This window comes from Betta splendens, chromosome 9, assembly GCF_900634795.4.
Source record: "Betta splendens chromosome 9, fBetSpl5.4, whole genome shotgun sequence".
Classification (NCBI taxonomy): Eukaryota; Metazoa; Chordata; class Actinopteri; order Anabantiformes; family Osphronemidae; genus Betta; species Betta splendens.
The window spans coordinates 1,257,800-1,275,251 of NC_040889.2; the positions used below are offsets into that span (position 1 = coordinate 1,257,800).

General features: G+C 43.6%; 3 protein-coding genes across 14 annotated transcripts in view; 1 reads left to right on the forward strand and 2 right to left on the reverse strand.

Moving 5' to 3' along the window:
* Positions 1 to 294: 294 nt before the first annotated feature.
* tesmin (testis expressed metallothionein like protein) lies at positions 295 to 6,335 on the reverse strand. 9 transcript variants are annotated; one of them, XM_029164126.3, is made up of 11 exons: positions 6,234 to 6,335; positions 5,618 to 5,672; positions 5,418 to 5,543; positions 3,768 to 3,885; positions 3,339 to 3,361; positions 2,999 to 3,090; positions 2,818 to 2,892; positions 2,584 to 2,686; positions 2,281 to 2,400; positions 1,884 to 1,978; positions 295 to 893 (listed from the first exon to the last, which is right to left on the reverse strand). In XM_029164126.3, exons 2-11 carry the CDS (start codon positions 5,624 to 5,626, stop codon positions 740 to 742), a joined length of 915 nt encoding a protein of 304 aa, XP_029019959.1. In that variant the 5' UTR covers positions 5,627 to 5,672; positions 6,234 to 6,335; the 3' UTR covers positions 295 to 739. The 9 variants fall into 9 exon arrangements, with proteins under 9 accessions (XP_029019959.1, XP_029019958.1, XP_029019962.1 ...); XM_029164125.3 differs by having other exon boundaries at positions 5,618 to 5,646; positions 6,234 to 6,285; XM_029164129.2 differs by having other exon boundaries at positions 5,618 to 5,646; positions 6,172 to 6,248.
* Positions 6,336 to 6,973: 638 nt separating this feature from the next.
* On the reverse strand, positions 6,974 to 10,816 carry nfyba (nuclear transcription factor Y, beta a). 3 transcript variants are annotated; one of them, XM_029163861.3, is made up of 7 exons: positions 10,664 to 10,816; positions 9,597 to 9,687; positions 9,383 to 9,513; positions 8,606 to 8,803; positions 8,445 to 8,523; positions 7,636 to 7,715; positions 6,974 to 7,548 (listed from the first exon to the last, which is right to left on the reverse strand). In XM_029163861.3, the coding sequence occupies exons 2-7, from the start codon at positions 9,685 to 9,687 to the stop codon at positions 7,516 to 7,518; spliced, it is 612 nt and encodes a 203-aa protein (XP_029019694.1). In that variant the 5' UTR covers positions 10,664 to 10,816; the 3' UTR covers positions 6,974 to 7,515. The 3 variants fall into 3 exon arrangements, with proteins under 3 accessions (XP_029019694.1, XP_029019696.1, XP_029019695.1); XM_029163863.3 differs by lacking the exon at positions 10,664 to 10,816 and adding an exon at positions 10,370 to 10,637; XM_029163862.3 differs by lacking the exon at positions 10,664 to 10,816 and adding an exon at positions 10,346 to 10,636.
* Positions 10,817 to 13,899: 3,083 nt separating this feature from the next.
* Positions 13,900 to 17,452, forward strand: part of chst11 (carbohydrate (chondroitin 4) sulfotransferase 11) — a 46,398-nt gene continuing 42,845 nt past the window's right edge. The window contains exon 1 of one of the 2 annotated variants that reach the window (XM_029162032.2): positions 13,900 to 14,117. In XM_029162032.2, coding sequence (XP_029017865.1) covers positions 14,000 to 14,117 — 118 coding nt within the window. In that variant the 5' untranslated portion in view covers positions 13,900 to 13,999. The remainder of the gene's footprint in view (positions 14,118 to 17,452) is intronic. The other variant, XM_029162033.2, reaches the window with a different exon arrangement.

A 17,452-nucleotide genomic window follows, 5' to 3' on the forward strand; every position in this document is an offset into this window, starting at 1 on the left:
ACTGGTATTTGATGAATCCTCTGCTTGTTTGTAGCTGGTGTGTGCACTAACTGGGCATATATAGAACCTATTAGAGCGTTTTAGATTGGCAGCCTCAGGCTAAATGCTATAGTTGGAACCAAGTTAAAGTTGTGTAAATGTGGTCTGTGAGCTTCTGCGCTCAGTGATCACATTACATGAGTTGATTAAGCAATTTTTTAAATTCTTTTATGGCGCTTTAAAAACGACTGGAATTTACAGTTTGCACCATTTTTGCACTCAGTGTGTATTAATCTGTACAAAAGGGAAAACATATTGCAAAACTGTAAGCAATTTTTGGGACAGCATGTATTAGGTTGAACAACACATCACCATATGTACTATATTAAATTAAATGTATATAAATTGATAGATATCAGGACATGTATACAGTATACATCCTGTAAACATAGTGATAGCATCAAATATAATTTAAAAGCAAGTCTCAAGTAAATAAATAAATAAAATGATACAACATTTGTAACAAGTCAAATGCAGATGACTAAAATACACAAAAGACACTGTTTTACATTGGCTTGCAAATGGGTCGATTTATAGTAATAAGTCAACTTTAAATATGTGCTGTTCTAAAAATAACACCAGCAATTAACTCCACTTAAACGTCTTGCAATAAGCCTAGAATATCAAAACTAGAATAAAAACATAAATTTTTGCTAGAGATTTCGAATGTGAGCATCAGTCTCAGACTTAAACGTGTGCTCTACTTGAACATGGTCTTAATAATTTCAGTCAGACAGTGTCCGAACTCGTTGAGCACCATGCGCTGGGCCTCTCTCTCAGCCTTCTGGGCCTGGACCAGCAGACGGCTGCACACGTCCTCCACCACAGCGGGGGCTATGGCCGACACCGCCCACCTGAACACAGACACAGAAACAGACTCAGGCGCAGACACAGAAGCAGGCGCAGGCGCAAATGCAGACACAGGCACAGACACAACCACAGAAACAGGCGCAGACTCAAACGCAGACACAGGCACAGGCGCAGATGCAAATGCAGGCGCAGACGCAAATGCAGGCGCAGACACAGGCACAGGCGCAGATGCAAACGCAGGCGCAGACACAGACAGGCACAGGCGCAGACGCAAATGCAGGCGCAGACACAGGCACATGCCCAGACACAACCACAGAAACAGGCGCAGACTCAAACGCAGACACAGGCACAGATGCAAACGCAGGCGCAGACACAGACACAGACACAGGCACAGACACAGGCACAGGCGCAGACACAACCACAGAAACAGGCGCAGACTGAAACGCAGACACAGGCACAGGCGCAGATGCAAACCCAGGCGCAGACACAGAAACAGACGCACATGCAGGCGCAGACGCAGAAGCAGGCACAGACGCAGGCGCAGACACAGAAACAGATGCAAATGCAGGCGCAGGCGCAGACACAGAAACAGACGCAAATGCAGGCACAGACGCAGGCACAGACGCAGACACAGAAACAGACGCAAAAAGGCGCAGACGCAGAAGCAGGCGCAGACACAAACGCAGACGCAGGTGCAGGCGCAGACACAGAAAAAGACGCAAATGCAGACGCAAAAAGGCACAGTCGCAGAAGCAGGCGCAGACACAGACACAGACACAGAAACAGACGCAAAAAGGCACAGACGCAGAAGCAGGCGCAGACACAAACGCAGGCGCAGACGCAGGTGCAGAAGCAGGCACAAACACAAACACAAACACAGACATAGAATGAATGAAAATGAAAATCAAAGATGGATCACTTGCATCCAACATCTCACCACTGTCTTACTGCACACCCCATTAATCGGCTCTCTGGAATCCATTGTTTGGACCTGACGTGACGGCCGACTTTTAGCTAAAACCTGATTGACTCACGTGTCCTTGATAATTGTTGCTCCCTTGTCCATCGGCTGACAAGGTTTCCATCGACAACCGACGCATTTACACCTGGAACTACACATGGTGTTGGCCTGCAAACACAAGATAAACAGGTAAATTGCTGTGGTTCAACTGTGATTTAGTAAATGTCTCCGACCTTACACTAATAAACTCTATGAAATTAAATAAAAAATGTATGCATTTATTTATCTGTTGGGCAAAAATGCCAGTTGCAAAACAAAGCAATTACTGTTGGTCAGTCATGATACAGACAAACAGTAGTTTAGTACTAAAGTAGTAAAGTACCTGCACCTGCTCCCACACTAAAACCATATAGTGATCACATGATCCATCAGTCCCATCCGTCACTGTGTCTGCGTGAGTGTGGACAAACCTCGTAGCACTCGCAATAATTCTTAAGGCAGCTGGAGCGTTTACATGTACAGCCTTTGTGCCAGCCGCTAGCTTCTCCTGACTTGGGTCTGAAGGCGTCTGGATCACGAGCTAGACGAGACTACGCAATGCACATTCACAACGTGAAATACACAAACAGGATTGTGTTGAATGAGAAGAAATAACAGTACTGTAAAATAGTTTCATTCCATAAATCACATTCCCTGTTTCAATGTGTAGAAGACATCAGCTAAGTTGTGATGCACCACTAAGCTATAAGAGTTTGTGGCCAACACATATCAACCTTAATTGCCCTCTGACGGTTCACTTCATGCTCCAGGTTGTTGTGGCAGTTGGAGCAGTGGCAGTTGCTGCACATCACTCCGCTGGCGAAACACTCGCAGTAGCTGAAAGTGTGACGAGAGCACAGGGGTACGGTATGTTCGAAATTATTAACCTCAGACTTGGTATTGTGTTTGGATCTGTGATAACATTTAATATAATAAAGTCCAACTATGAACATAATACAAATACTTACAGTTTGAGGCACTGGGATCGGCTGCAGTGACAGAATTTATTGGATTTTGACTCATAAACTGTTTCAGCAGCTCTGCTGGATTAAAACATTATATTTCATTGTTCATCAGCAATAAATAAATGAAGCTCTATTAATTACTTTGTGTGTAATGGTGATCATGTTGACTTTAGTTCCAACTTACCCTTCTAAGGACAGTTTAGAGTAAATGCTGGCTTTCTGATTGCTGGATTCAGACATGGGATGCGCTGTCTGCTGGTACTGGGGAATCACAATCTGCCATTTTAAGATGATGGGTTTAAAGATCCATACAGAATGTAAAGGCACAACTATATTACACCCCACAGATGATCAGTGTGTTAAAGCTCGAATATGATCACAACCAGTCTAGGCCAGTAACTAAACCTGAAGAAAGCTCTTAGATGAGAGTGACTGAATGAAGGATGATGAAAGATGGTTTAACTGGGAGCTGTGGGGAAGCTACTAGATGGTAGTGGAAAGGTAACAAACATTTAATTTCTTACCTGGTTAGGACTCCTTGACACATCTACATTTGGTAAACACAAAGGGAAAACTAAATAGATTTGTTTTATTAAGAAGTTAACATTTCTAAATGTTGACTTAATTTAAGAAAATATCCAAAACTGTGTTTTTAACCTGAGCAATAACAAATTGGGAGCATTCTGTCTAAAAGTAATACTGTAACAAGCTTGTTAATTTGTAGATTGGCCTACTACAATAGTAGAATGTGACACAGACAGAGGTCATGCTGGTAAATAACACTGTTATTTGGAGGCAGTGGTGGAGGTACACATGGAACTCTTTCTGTGGAGTTTTCATGTCCTCTCTGAGGCTCTGCCGGCTCTCGACCCACTACGACTGCCTCCCCGAACCCACAGATGCGACATCAGGTTCACTACTGTGCATTGCCCTAAACAACACTTGACACTAACCTGTTTCCCCAGCTGGGCCTCCATCGCTGTATATTGGTGCACACCCTAGTGTGAGGTACAGAGGTTCTGGCTCCTCGGCTTTAGCTGCATGTTCACCTCCACTTGCATTATACACAACCTACAGCACGAAGATGAGGGAAAAGCTTTAACTGGGATTCAACCTGTTAAGACCATCATGAATGTTTGCACCAGGATTGATCTTTCTTTGCCTATTCCTAGCCATTAAATGACCTCCTCCATAGTGGATGACCTTGTATAGTGTGAACAATGAGGAGATGTTTTCCTCCTCCCCACTTTCCTAAAGCTTGATCTTGATCTCATCTCTGTACTTCAGAAATGAGATCATGATTCTCACTGCTAATGAGGACTGTAATCATTTGTTCCCTTTCCTGTGGCCGGCTGAAGCAATGTCACTGACTCCGGTGAGATAAATGAGATTTATGTACAAATAGATTCAGGTCAGGTGACCAGGACATTTTATAGCATTCCACTTAATTGCCTCGTGAAGGTACACTTGAGGTCATCGTCTAACTGCACTGTCAAGCATCCAACAAATTTAAAATTTGGCAGAGAGAGGACAATTATCTAAGAAGTAATATTGACCTTGAACCCCTTCCAGCTTCGGTACCCAGCTGGTCCTTGTGGCTGTGTGGACTGTCAGAAGCAGCAGAACATGTACATGAACATGCTGGTCATATATAATTAAATTGTAATATGTTGATGAATTACTAAGTTGATTTATTACTATAACTAATTACTAATTTCATTCAAAAAGTGACACCTCTATATATTATAGTCATTTATTGCGCACAGACTAATATATTGCAAATGTTTATTTCTTTTCATTTTGATGATTTTAACTGACAACTAATGAAACTAATGAAAAGCCCAAATTCAGTATCTCAGAAAATTAGAATATTACTTAATACCAATACAAAAAAAGGAATTTTAGTAATCTTGGCCAACTGAAAAGTATATATGAGTGAAATTCAAAATGGACTTTCATAAGAGCACATAACTTTGGAGCACTCTGCAGCAGTACAGTCCTTTTTGTCTTTAGCCCAGACGAGACGGTCCTGATGCTGTCTGTTGTTCCAGAGTGGTTTGATACAAGGAATGCAACAGCTGAAACCCATGTCTTCATACGTCTGTGTGTAATGGTTCTTGAAACACTGAAACACCAAGTGTGTGTGTGTGTGTGTGTGTGTGTGTGTGTGTGTGTGTGTGTGTGTGTGTGTGTTTGTGTGTGTGTGTCTCAGGTGGTGCATGGCAGTGCCGCCGCTGCCTCTCTCTCTCCGCCAGTCAACCCCATCTTGAAAACTGTGAACTAATGTACGATATGAACACCTGATGGTAGAACATGAGGAACAACAAGGAGTTCTTTTTGTTTCACATACATTTTATCTTGTTAGGAACATAGGGAAGGGTCCCTGTCATTTGTTTCCTTATATATTTTAAGCAGGTAAAATATGGTGTTAAAGAATTTGTTCGTTATTTTGAGCAATAAATTTGAAAATTTGAAAATATATGTATCTGTTTGTAATGAATGCATATAATATACAACTTTCACTTTTAATGTGAAAGTAGAATTAGTGAAATACATCATTTTTTTGATGGTATTCTAATTATATGTCCAGCACCTGCACATACCTGACTTTCCCATCCGTCTCGTTCTCTCGGCTGCACACCGATGTCTGATCTGTTTGTTCGTAAGGTGACGATGGGGGTGATGATCGGTCCCTCCTCATCCTCCTGATAGTCCATGTGTACATCCTCCTGAAAGCACCCGGGGTGTGAGTCCACTTTTAGCACGTTGATGCAATGATGTTATTGGACTTGTTAAAACGTACCAACATCATGCTGCTGAAAACGGCTCCAGCTAGAAACCAAGGAGATGAAGATTCGCTTGGAAAAAGCAAAAGATCACATGAAGAGGTCATTCCTGCAGGTCTGACTAAAGGCTCATTAGTCTGACTATCCATCCTACCAACATATCAACAAGCGCACACTGAGAAACATAAAGATTAGTGGAAGATGAAATGAGGATACACAAACGTACTCTGCCCTACTTTATACAGTAAACAATCAAACTTTACCTCAAGTCTAATTCAGATCTTCCATTCTTCATTGTTTACTTTAATTCATTTCCATTAATTTCACTTTTTCATCCAATACAATTATTTCACAACTTTATTTACTAACTGGTTCCTTTCCGGTCCGTGCACGTTTTAAAGTACACGTTAAAACCGTTTGATTTCCCCACAAGATAAAAGGCTGGGACAACGAGAAAACGTCGTTGTCTCGTTGTTTTTTAAAAACAGAAAACGAGTTTTCACGGCTTTTGATCTGCGAAATCAATAGTAACATTAACGTACATACAATTTGTTCGTGAACTGTGATTTACCGCCAATTTACTAGCCCAGTACGACCGCCTGCAGAAGTATCTTACTACTTGCTAACTCTTACCGAAGTCGTCGTTACCAAGATTGGGTTCTATGCGCATCGTTTCTAGGAATTACGGTACAACTGTTTTACAGCAGTCATGGACAATCTACGGCCCGTTGGCCTTTTTAATCTGTGCCGTTAAATTTAATAAAAAAGAAATATCACTAATTTTAACCTTAATTTTCATTAATTATTATTTTGGTGTGCACAATTAAAAAACAGAATATATAACTGACTATAATAATAACGAACCTGAATCCATTCAAAATTCAACATTCAGATTCAAGATCCAAAATTTCTATGTGGTCGATATGCAAACTGGAGGCGTCTTATTCACTGGCAAAATGCATGACTTTTTCCACCCAACAGGAAGTCTCTCTAGCTGCAGGCTCAGGTTAAAGTTGTGTTGGAGGACACCACACAGCTGGGGAGCAGACTTTCAGCACCCTTGGGCTGATAAGATCAGGTCCTGCAGCCTTTGTTGGATGAAGCTTGTTCAGCTCCTTTCTCACCTGAGCAGCTGTGACTGTGTGAAGAGGTGGTAGTTGGGTCATGTGGGAGATGTCTCGACCACCACTTCTTCACACATTTCATATTTCAGGTAAGAAAATGATATTATGTAAGACAAGAGTTTTGAGGGTAAATGTCCTCTTAAAATGCTCTTTAGTAAAATGCTTATTTCAATAAATAACTAGCGTCTAGAGCATCAAACAGTAAACAAGAAGCATTAATGTGTACAGATGCTACGGACAGCAGAGAGGAAAGGTACAGCTCAGTTTATTCAATATGAAACGATACGAACTGAAATTGCTCCATATTTCTAATTAAATAGGGAAAAAAAATAATAATTTTAGACTTTTTATTCAAAGGATTTACAGAACAATAAAGCACATGGTAAACTGTGTGAACTTACAAAAGGTTTCGGGTTCGAAAAGAAACCTAATACAACACCCGCCCTGATGAACACCCCGCAAGAAAACAAATAAGGTATAAAAGCATAACACATTAACACATGGACACAAATAATTTCACCACTGAATCAGGTAATAAGACTAGACTTTCAAATAAAGCCTCAGATTTCCCAGCTGATTTGGAAGCACTCCAAAACATTTGGTACCTCACAACTAGAAACTACACTTTCTACTCAACAGGTAGTGACTTCTCTGTACATGAGGGTCTGTGCAGCTGACACCCCCCTTGCGTTTTTACATACTCTAACCCTGTGGCAGGCTGGGCTTTCCAGCCGGTGGGTGTGGGTTTTGCTGCGAAGCCATGGTGTTCAGGCTCCAGACCGTGTACCATGTCATGAAAACTGAATCTGTTGTACGGTTGGAATCTGAAACATAGAAACAGTGGCTTAGCTGGAGTTTCCTGTCTACATTAATCAGGTGGGTACTGGATGCTGCATCGCTGTTGGCTTTACCTGCTGGTATGAGGTGGTGTACACCATGACGTTCTGCTGCTGGCCGTCTGCTGTGATAATCCCAGCTGGAAGTGGAGTAGCTGGTGTAAGGAAAAAAACATGTTATTAACCCTTATAGGTTATAGGCATTTGAAAGTATTTTGTTCCCTTTTTTCTACAAATATTGGTCAATATTGCACCTAAATTTGTCTTTCAGTCTTTGTTTGTATAAATATCACCAAACTACACTGGAAATGCAAACATTTGACAAATTAAAATTTAAAAAAACTACTGTTTTTTTCTGGGATAGGCTCCAGCGCCCCCGTGACCCCGCACTAGGGAGTAAGCGGTTAAGAAAATGGATGGATGGATGGATGTTTTTTTCTTAGAGAAAAAGCATTCTTTTCTTTTTTATTATATCAATCACAATGAATGGGATCACTTGGATCAAATGCAACTTGTTTCTGTTCCACATCAATGGAACTGAATTGTTTCCTACATAGCCACATTATTATAGCGGCTTGAACTTGCTACTGAACTGCCAACAAAGGGACGGAGTAGATTTTCAGTGTGGTGGGCGCTGCCCCATGCAGGAGATGACTTATAACACCTTCAGATTCAAGTCACTATTCACTGAATTAGACTGAATTGTTAGCAACCACATAATTGTGACTTTGGGAATTAGCTGGATACTGCTAACAAACAGACAGCTTGAATGATTAGGTTCATGCTTGTATAGTGGTTGTTTTAATAAATGACAGCGATGCACAATATTTTACCTGAGACCTCTGACACCTGTCCAAGACCCTATGGAAACCCTGTCTACTTACTAAAGCTGTCGTCTCCAAGGTCTTCCCCCAAGCTTTCTCCTACTGACACCCCAGGAATGCCCTTCTCTCCTTTCATAGCCTGGCAAAAAGGCAGAGATGCAATTATTAACAGATAAACAAGGACAAATGGGAAAAGAGATAGTGAGTTGTGTATGTCTCACCTCTCTGAATTTCTGAAGATAGAGCTTTAGTGGTTCCACATACATATCGAAGCCCAGTGTGGACATGGCGAATAGAATGTCCTCCCCGTTGATGGTCTTCCTCTTCTCTTGGTGGCAGCGTTCACTTGCCTCTGAGGTGATGAAGCTTATGAACTCGCTCACACACTCCTGCACACACTCTTTTGCATCTTTGGCAATCTGTTGAAATTGGATGTATATTTATAAAATGACTGTGACACACCAAGGTAGGAAAAGCAAGAAAACTCAAGAGCAACAGCAATTTTTTTACACATTTAAATACCACAGTACTCTTTTAAGATTAGAGATAAATTAATTTTCAACATGCCAGATAGAGATTTTATCAGTATCAGACAATGAGGATGATCTCTTAGTTTAAATTCTATGCATGTTTTCAACGCAGACAACACATGTTTGCAAGTACATAACAGCGACAATGACTGACTGAGGACACGCTCCAGGAGAGGCTTGGATTAAAGTAGAGCTCCTTAGATTTGCCACAAAAACAACAAATATTTAAACTAGCATGATCCACCGTGAGAGAATTTATACAGATTAAATCTATCAATCTGAACATAAATACCAGTTTGCAGCAATCTAATCTAGTCCATGTAAACAAGCTCCTAAATTTCCCATGAAACCTCTCTGAGAGCAATCTGGTGAGTTGAATACACGTAAGCACACTTATCTAAAGTTTACAGCCTTGGACATAAAATACCAGCAATCAAACGCATTGCTTCTATTCCCTCTCTTACAAACCTTTCCAGTCTGAGGAACAGCATTTTTCATGATGCGAGCCACATTTGCAATAGGAAGATAGATGTCCTGCTCCCTGTAGTTCTCTTTGATGCCACCATCCTCATGGTCATTCAGGCCTTCGTCAGCATCGTCTATACAGAATACAGAAACTGTCAACCTTCTACCCTGTACTCTTCTTCCCCCTCCCTCACGGACGTCCTTGTCTGCTCCTTACCATCCTGAGACTGGAGAACATAGTGACCGGATGGCACGTACTCTCCTATGCCCAGCTGGGACGTGTCGGTGGTTGAGCTGTCTCCGTCCATCTGGAACACACAGATAACACAATTTAAACTCAATGAACCCCTTATCCCGAGAATATGGCTCCAAAAACCAATCCGCAGTTTGTTGAGGGGCAACAGTGTAATTAAAATTATGTATTATGGGCATTTATTACAGCCAAACCAGAAACTCTGGTTCATTTTCGGGATGCGTGCGTTTTTGTACTCTGTCCTTCCACTTCACTAATTTGACCAAACACCATTTTGTATAGTGACAAAAGTGCCAAGTAAGTTATTAAAGTGGACGTCTGCAGGTTTATCTTGGATTGTGGTTTACGGGATGGTGGACGGCGTTTTAGGGTGGTGAAAATTTACGTCACGCGATATTATGCGTTGAAACGTGCGCGAGGGGGTCAAGCTAACGTTAGCGAATACCGTTATTTGTCGGCGGCAGTAATGTCAAAAAAAGTCAAAAGCCGTGTTAATGTTACTTTTTACCTTGGCGCCACGTCAGCGAACACAACTAGGAATTCTATTTCGTATTGCTAACTGAGGCTAGCATGCGTTAGCTAACATCACTTCAGGCTGAACCCGCTACAAAGGGAGGTAGCGTTGCCTAGCCAGCTAGTTAAGGCAAATCTTCACACGAATAAGCTGAACGAGCGTGATCACAATGAGCAGATGCGCTCCAGTGGCCATTTACCTTCTGGAGCTAACGTTAACCTACTCGGGTGCATGTTGAATAGCCTCTCCTTGTAAATGCACTGCGACTAGCCCTTGCGCGCGCGCGCGCACACACACACGGCGCTTGGCCTGTTCTTTGTCGTGCAGAGCTGAGCAAGACGTGGCCTTCGCCGTATTCTTAAATAGGCTTTTCCAAAAGTTTCGCCGATGGATACTTCCTGACGAGCAGCCCTCATTCACCCGGACAACAAATAAAAAAAATCAGACACAGACGGACATTTCCATTCGAGCTAACGAGAAATCGGTTAACAATCATTGGCCGGAGCCAGGCACAGACCTGCAATGAAGCCCTGGTTGGTTACCTTCCTGAGACGGCTGTTTGGTTGGACAGAAAATGGCTGCGAAAGGACCAGTCCCAGCGCGGAGTCACGGCCGCGCTACCGCCTCTGGCCTGTAGAGGGCCGAGCTGCGTTCAGGGCCTCCTCTCAACCTGTCACTTTAGAAACGGAGCGAGGACACAATAGAAAAGGTGTGGTGAATATGGTTGATAAAACTCTAACTATATACTGAAAAGTCACTGACCAAGCTGGTTTTGTTTAGGTTAGTACTAAAAATATGCATTAAAATACATAAAACCTGCTTTCTTTATAATTGTTTGGTCACAATCACCCGGAAAGCTCATAATTCCTACATTTATGTTAAATAGTGAATGCATCTCTTCTTCTTCTAGCTGTTCCGGTTGGTCACGTCATAATAATAAAATTATTCTTTAAAAAAATAATTAAACGTTTCGCTTAATCACAAATGGAATATTAATTAGTTTTTGACCGTTTGCCAGACGAAAATGACACATCAAGATTTTTTTCTAGGAAACTATAATATTTTATAATATTTATTTAATACCATTTTGAGAAAAAGCTAATACCTAGTCACAGCTGGCAGAGGGGATTTGAATGAAGAGAATAATTGAACAATTGAATGTTCTGTTTCTCCATAACACATTAAGCAGCTAAAGATTTGATTTTTCCAGACACAGCAGCTTTTGACACATTTCCCTGGGCGTGTAATTAATTTACTGTCACCCCTTTGACGTCTTGTCAGACTTGAGACTTTAGCCACTGTTCCGAGAGCTCGGTTTGGACATAGGAACATGATCAGCCCTTGAAAATCCTCCACCATCCGGGGTCAATGCCAGAGCAGCAGATTCAAATGAGTTTTTTTTTGCTCTGAATGCTGCCTGGGTGAATTATTTATGGGTAGTATTTAATAAAGCCCACTGGAAATTGACCCCATTGTACGTGAGCAGGTTACATTTACCATACTCAATAAATAAAGCAATTTAATGGAGGATTAGCTCACTAGCCTAGATGATGTTGTTCAATGTAATCGTTTTCTGCTGGAGGGGCTTAGTCCAGTTTATTGGCAGCATGTTTCACAGGCAAGACATTTGTTCCTGCATTCCCACCTATTATCATAAACACTGGAAAGGAAGAATGTGCTGGGAGATGGCCAGAGACTGAGGTCAAGGTTATTCAACAACGCTGCTTGAATGCAACAGCCTTTTAGGTTTTTATGGGGTCTTTGCATGGAAAGGTTTCTTCAAGATTTTGATTGATCTTGAACCAGTCTATTGCTAGAAGGTGTATTCTGGCTGAGTTATGGAGTTCAGTTGAAGTATGTCTCCTTCACACTGAAAGGAAGTTGACGGTTCATAATCGGGACAGGCTGGAAGATCAGGCTCCAAAGCTGTTGTTTAATCTACCAGAAGACAAAGAGGGGAAGCTACCGAGGTCACGCAGCGGAGGCCTTAAGCTCAGAGACCGTGAGCGTGGGTGCTTTGCTAAATGCTGCTTGCGTTTCAGCCTCTGTGTGCTCCAAGCATTACTTTAATATACACAATCCCACTGATGCATTTTATGGCTCTCACAGGCAGATAAGTTGTTCAGGGAAGGCGTGCCTCTGTAAGCCTTAATGGAGTAGAGTTCTTAAAAGGCTGCAGGAGAGTGATAAGAGTCTGGGATTGGATGCATTTACATGAAGTCAAAGCTCAAGTTTACACTCGGTGATTTTATTGCTGTGGCAACGAGTCTCGGGGGTTTAAACAGCCTTTCTTTCATGTAACAAACAAGGCGGGGATTATGGAATTACCAAATTAAATGCGTTTATTGATGCGTATGGTGCTTTTACTAGAACAATATGGTGTCAGTTAGTAAGGATTTTATTGTTTTTATTGAACTCTCTTGTTTGCCTTTGCTCTTTAATATCCCTGCACATCCAAGCGTGCGTCCGTTTAAAAAGCAACTGTTGAATATTAATGCGGAATCATACAGCTGAGTGTCTCATACAAATGAGGGGCAAGGACGCGAGTGCAGACGCCACTTAAACACACACTGAGTTTCAACTTTTCATTTTACACAGTGAATTGTACATTAGTGGGTAAACAGCAATGGCTGCGTCCTGGACAGTTTGTGTTGTCTGAACATCAGAGGTTCACGTTTATGCTCGTGCCAAGCACAACAATGAGATGCACACTGTTCCAGGAGTATCCGTCCGACAGACCTGCGTGTGTAAGTGAGACAAATACGCTAATTAGACAGAGAGCCCAGGAATCCTCTCTGCTGGCATCTGCCTGAAATAGCCATTAAGGATTGATCAAGGTGCTTGGGGTCGATCTATCACTGCCTGCTTCTCCTGCACAGCGTTCAGAGGTATCCTGCTCATGTGGACTGTTTGCTGCTGCCACCACTAGGTGACACTGGAGTTGTATGTGGAACAGGAAAGGGGAGCAAAACTCAACACACCAGAGCACAAAGACTGAAAGTTGTGTGTACAATCATTTTTTCTTAGTATTGATGGTACTGTGTAGCACAGTGTTAATGCCTGATGTGTTTGTTTTAAGCTATAGCTTCACTTGAGTGAACAGATTTTTAATGTAATGTAATGTCCTCGTAATTTACAGTTTACATAGAGTTATTTTGCATGAACCATTGAAATCCCCAATTTAGTTTTGATGTGCATGCACACTGCAGATTAGAATCTTAACGATTAAATACTGAATCTTTTATTCATTTTGCTGCAAACTATTCTTTGGTTTATTACAGTTTTTAGGAGTCGCTTTGACCTGTTTTGCATAACTAGGTTCCACTTATTTTCATCATTTGGTGACCAAGGAGAAAACATCTGTTCCTAACTATTACAAACCAGTAAGACCAGTATGAACTCACCATAGCAGTTTGACACTGCTCCAGCGGTTAGGCCTCAAAAATGCACCAGGTCTGTGTTGTTCTTTACAATATATATGGAGGAGGTCTAAAGCAAAAAAAATAAAAAAAACCTTTCAAGTATCTTTCATTCTGGATTTTCTTTTTTGTATCTTTCATCCTGGATTTTTTTCGCATCTCTGATCCTGGATCCATCCAGGTGTGCTGTTCTTTTAGTCAGGAGCGCAGCACATCTGGACGCGCCCATTCCCGTCCTAACAGAGGGGTGCGTCCTGGCCTCGCCCCTTCCTGCAGCACCGCAGTGGTACGCTCCGTGTTGGATGCGTTCAGCTCATTGACCGGAGGACAATCCTCATCAGTACCAGCAGAGCTTCCAACAAACCGGCCCTTCACACCCCCCCTCCCCTCCTACACACAAAGCGAACGGCACCCTCCAGCCTCTCCGTCCCGCCATGAAACAGACTCTAAGCGAACTGATGAGGATGAGCAGGATATGCCGGATGATATTTGCCACTTGTTTAGGATCCTTTATTCTGGTCCTCTTTTATTTCCAAAGTATGTTCCAACCAGGTAGGACGTCTCTTCTTGTCCGCGCATGTGTGTGTGTGTGTGTGTGTGTGTGTGTGTGTGTGTGTGTGTGTGTGTGTGTGTGACATGTCGTCTGGCAGCCTCCTGGCATGTTGGCATTGATGCGATCTTGCTGAACCGTAACGCATCTGTTGTACTTAGCGGTGAAACGGCGTTAATCGTCCAGCGCAGCGTCGGTCTCGTGGACGAGTGGAGACTGTGGATCCACCGCCTTGTTGCGCTTTTGTCTGGCTCTTGTGGAGCGGCTCCTTCTCTGTGTTGCATGCGTTCGGGTGGGATCGGATGCAAGTGGCACAAGTGGCCCGACAGGAGACGCATCTCTGGGCTGTTTTTCTCTGTCCGTCTTCATAGACGTGGCCTGTGAGGAGAGCGTGCGCGTGCGGCAGTGAGCTTTGGCAGAAGTGGGCGCGCGCAGCCGAGCGAGCGGAGCCCAGTGAGATCCATCAGGTTCTTCCCGTTTGGACGGAGCAGCGCTGTGGTGGAAACACGGCTTCAGAGCGCATATCTAAAAATAAAGCATTTAAGACCCGCGTCCCGCGAGGTTCGGGGGCAGGATTTTCACACATGTCGTGTTACACTGCGAGAATTCATTATGGTGTTTATTTAAAAAATCACGCCCCTGGATGTGCTCTCCAGTTTAAAGCTCCGTCTGTGTGCGCCAACATCTCATGCGCAAAGCGGAGGCGCACAAAGCACTAACCGGCGCGTTACTGCGCTGAATGAAGCGGGAAATGCTTTCTAGGTATTTGCTTTCCACGAAGGGAAACCAAACCACTCTGAACTGCGATGATGATCCTGCGGCTGGTTGTTCTAGTTGGAGACAGAAAGTCTGCAGGGCGAAGTGGTCGAGTTCAGCTATTAGGGACCTTTTTTATGACATCTGTCACATTTGGGAATCTCAGAAGCTTGAATTCATGTGGAAATGCACTTGTGGGATCATTTCAGCCATAATCACCAGATAACAAGGGAGAATTGGTCCACAGGTGATGATGTGGGAGCAGCGTGATGGGGCTGACGGGACAATAGAGTAGGAGCTGCTCACAGAAACAGGAGGCAGTCATGTATCGTTGCTGGAACCAATGGACAGACTGAAATAATACACACCCTTTTCCAATGCTAAAGTCATTCATTTGGTGAAAAGTTCAGATCTTGTTAAGAGTGAACCTCGCTCAGAACCTTTGGATCTGAGAGACTTGGCCAACACTCATGTGTGAACTGATCCTTTAAGCCAATTCCAAAGAATCTCCCACTTGTGAGGAACCTGTATGACTCCAATTATCCCAAGAATGACAATGACTGTGTTTTGCAGCAGGGTCATCGCCCACAGTCAGACCTCTCCTCATTAACTGCGCTTCCAGGGAGATAAAGCTTGTCATACAATGAACGCTGAACTGAGACTCCTGGATCCTGCTCTGCTGGTCTCATGCCAGTCTCTGCAGGTGTTGCACACACACACACAAACACGCACACACACGCACACACACACGCACACACACACACACAACACACACACACCACACGCACACAAACACACACACACACGCACACAGACACACGCACACACACACGCACACAGACACACACACACGCACACACACACGCACACACACACACACACACACACACACGCACACAAACACACACACACACGCACACAGACACACGCACACAGACACACACACAACCCACACACCACACACACACCCACACACAACACACGCACACACACCACACACAGACACACCACACACACACACACACACACAGACACACACAGCACACACACACACACACCACACACACACACACCACACACACACACACAACACGCACAGACACACACACACACACACACACACACACACACACACGCACACACACACACACACAGACACTCACAGACACACGCACACACACACACACACACACACACACACACACACACACACACACACACACACGCACAGACACACAGACACGCACACACACACACACACACACACACACACACACACACACACACACACACACACACACACACGGTCCCGGCATGTTTAGTGGGACTGGGAATCCCGTCTGGCTCCCAGTGTAAACTCTCACCTCTGTTCCAGGACCTGTGGGGTCGCGACCTCTTGTAAGAGGGAAAGAAAACACAAGCCAGGCAACACTTTGAAAAGCTTTTTCCGAATAACACATTAAGAGCAACATTTATTTTTTTTAAAACCTGCATGAAGTTACTGTGAGCACTCCAGACCTGCCTGTGTTGGGATGTCTGTCGTTGCTGCAGTATTATAATGCCATGAGGGTTAAATTCTTTATGTTGCTACAATTCAAATGTTAAATCTATATTAAATCTTAAATTGAACAAATATTTTTAGTGCTGCTGGCATCAGAAAATGTATATGTGTACAATCACACACACACGCACACACGCACGCATGCACACACACACACACACACACACAGACACACACACAGACACACACACACACAGACACACACAGACACACACACACACACACACACACACACACACACACACACACACACACACACACACACACACACACACACACACACACACACACACACTGTCTCGCCAGGCAGCAGTGACACATAAGTCGTTCGGGTCAAATGGAGGTTTGTTCCCCATGTTGTTGTGTCGCAGCCTAAAGGGCAGGCTGCTTGTTTGGTTTCTTTGTGAGCTGTCTCTAGGATATTTTGGAGTCAGTGTGTGTGTCTGTGTAAGTGTTGTGTGTCTTTTCAGCCTCTGAAAAGCATCCAGGCCTCAAACAAAGTGCGATCACATTTCACGTCTCCCTCAAAGTACCTGGTGTCTCCAGACCCAAATTTGAGTCACCTCTTTTTCAGCTGCGTGTGTGTGTGCGTGCATTTGTGTGTGTGTGTGTGTGTGTGTGTGTGCACATGCATTTGTGTGTGCGTGCATTTGTGTGCGTGCGTGCGTGTGTGTGTGTGTGTGTGTGTGTGTGCGTGTGTGTGCGTGCATTTGTGTGCGTGCGTGCGTGTGTGTGTGTGTGTGTGTGTGTGTGTGCGTGTGTGTGCATGCATTTGTGTGCGTGTGTGTGTGTGTGTGTGCGAGTGTGTGTGTGTGTGTGTGTGTGTGTGTGTGTGTGTGTGTGTGTGTGTGTGTGTCAGGGACGTATTTCTGTAACGGCCGTTCCTTTGAAGTGGTCAGAAAGACGAAATTATTCCTATCTGGAATTTGTGACGGAAACTCCAAATTCCTCACCTTCTTCCTCACCTTCGCTTGTGTGGCCGCCGTCAGCTGTGCGGGTGAGTGACCTCAGGCACCTGAC

What these genes read in the sequence shown, in the direction of transcription:
- tesmin (XM_055512015.1), bottom strand. Translation starts at nt 5,895, where the DNA reads ATGAAGAATGGAAGATCTGAATTAGACTTGAG. An exon ending in GAGACGGATGGGAAAGTCAG is followed by an intron (nt 3,886 to 5,417) that starts GTATGTGCAGGT and finishes TTCGTGCTGTAG; the next exon opens with GTTGTGTATAATGCAAGTGG. An exon ending in AGGCCCAGCTGGGGAAACAG is followed by an intron (nt 3,362 to 3,767) that starts GTTAGTGTCAAG and finishes TACCAAATGTAG; the next exon opens with ATGTGTCAAGGAGTCCTAAC.
- nfyba (XM_029163861.3), bottom strand. Translation starts at nt 9,687, where the DNA reads ATGGACGGAGACAGCTCAACCACCGACACGTCCCAGCTGGGCATAGGA. An exon ending in CTGTTCCTCAGACTGGAAAG is followed by an intron (nt 8,804 to 9,382) that starts GTTTGTAAGAGA and finishes CAATTTCAACAG; the next exon opens with ATTGCCAAAGATGCAAAAGA. An exon ending in ACACCACCTCATACCAGCAG is followed by an intron (nt 7,549 to 7,635) that starts GTAAAGCCAACA and finishes TCTATGTTTCAG; the next exon opens with ATTCCAACCGTACAACAGAT.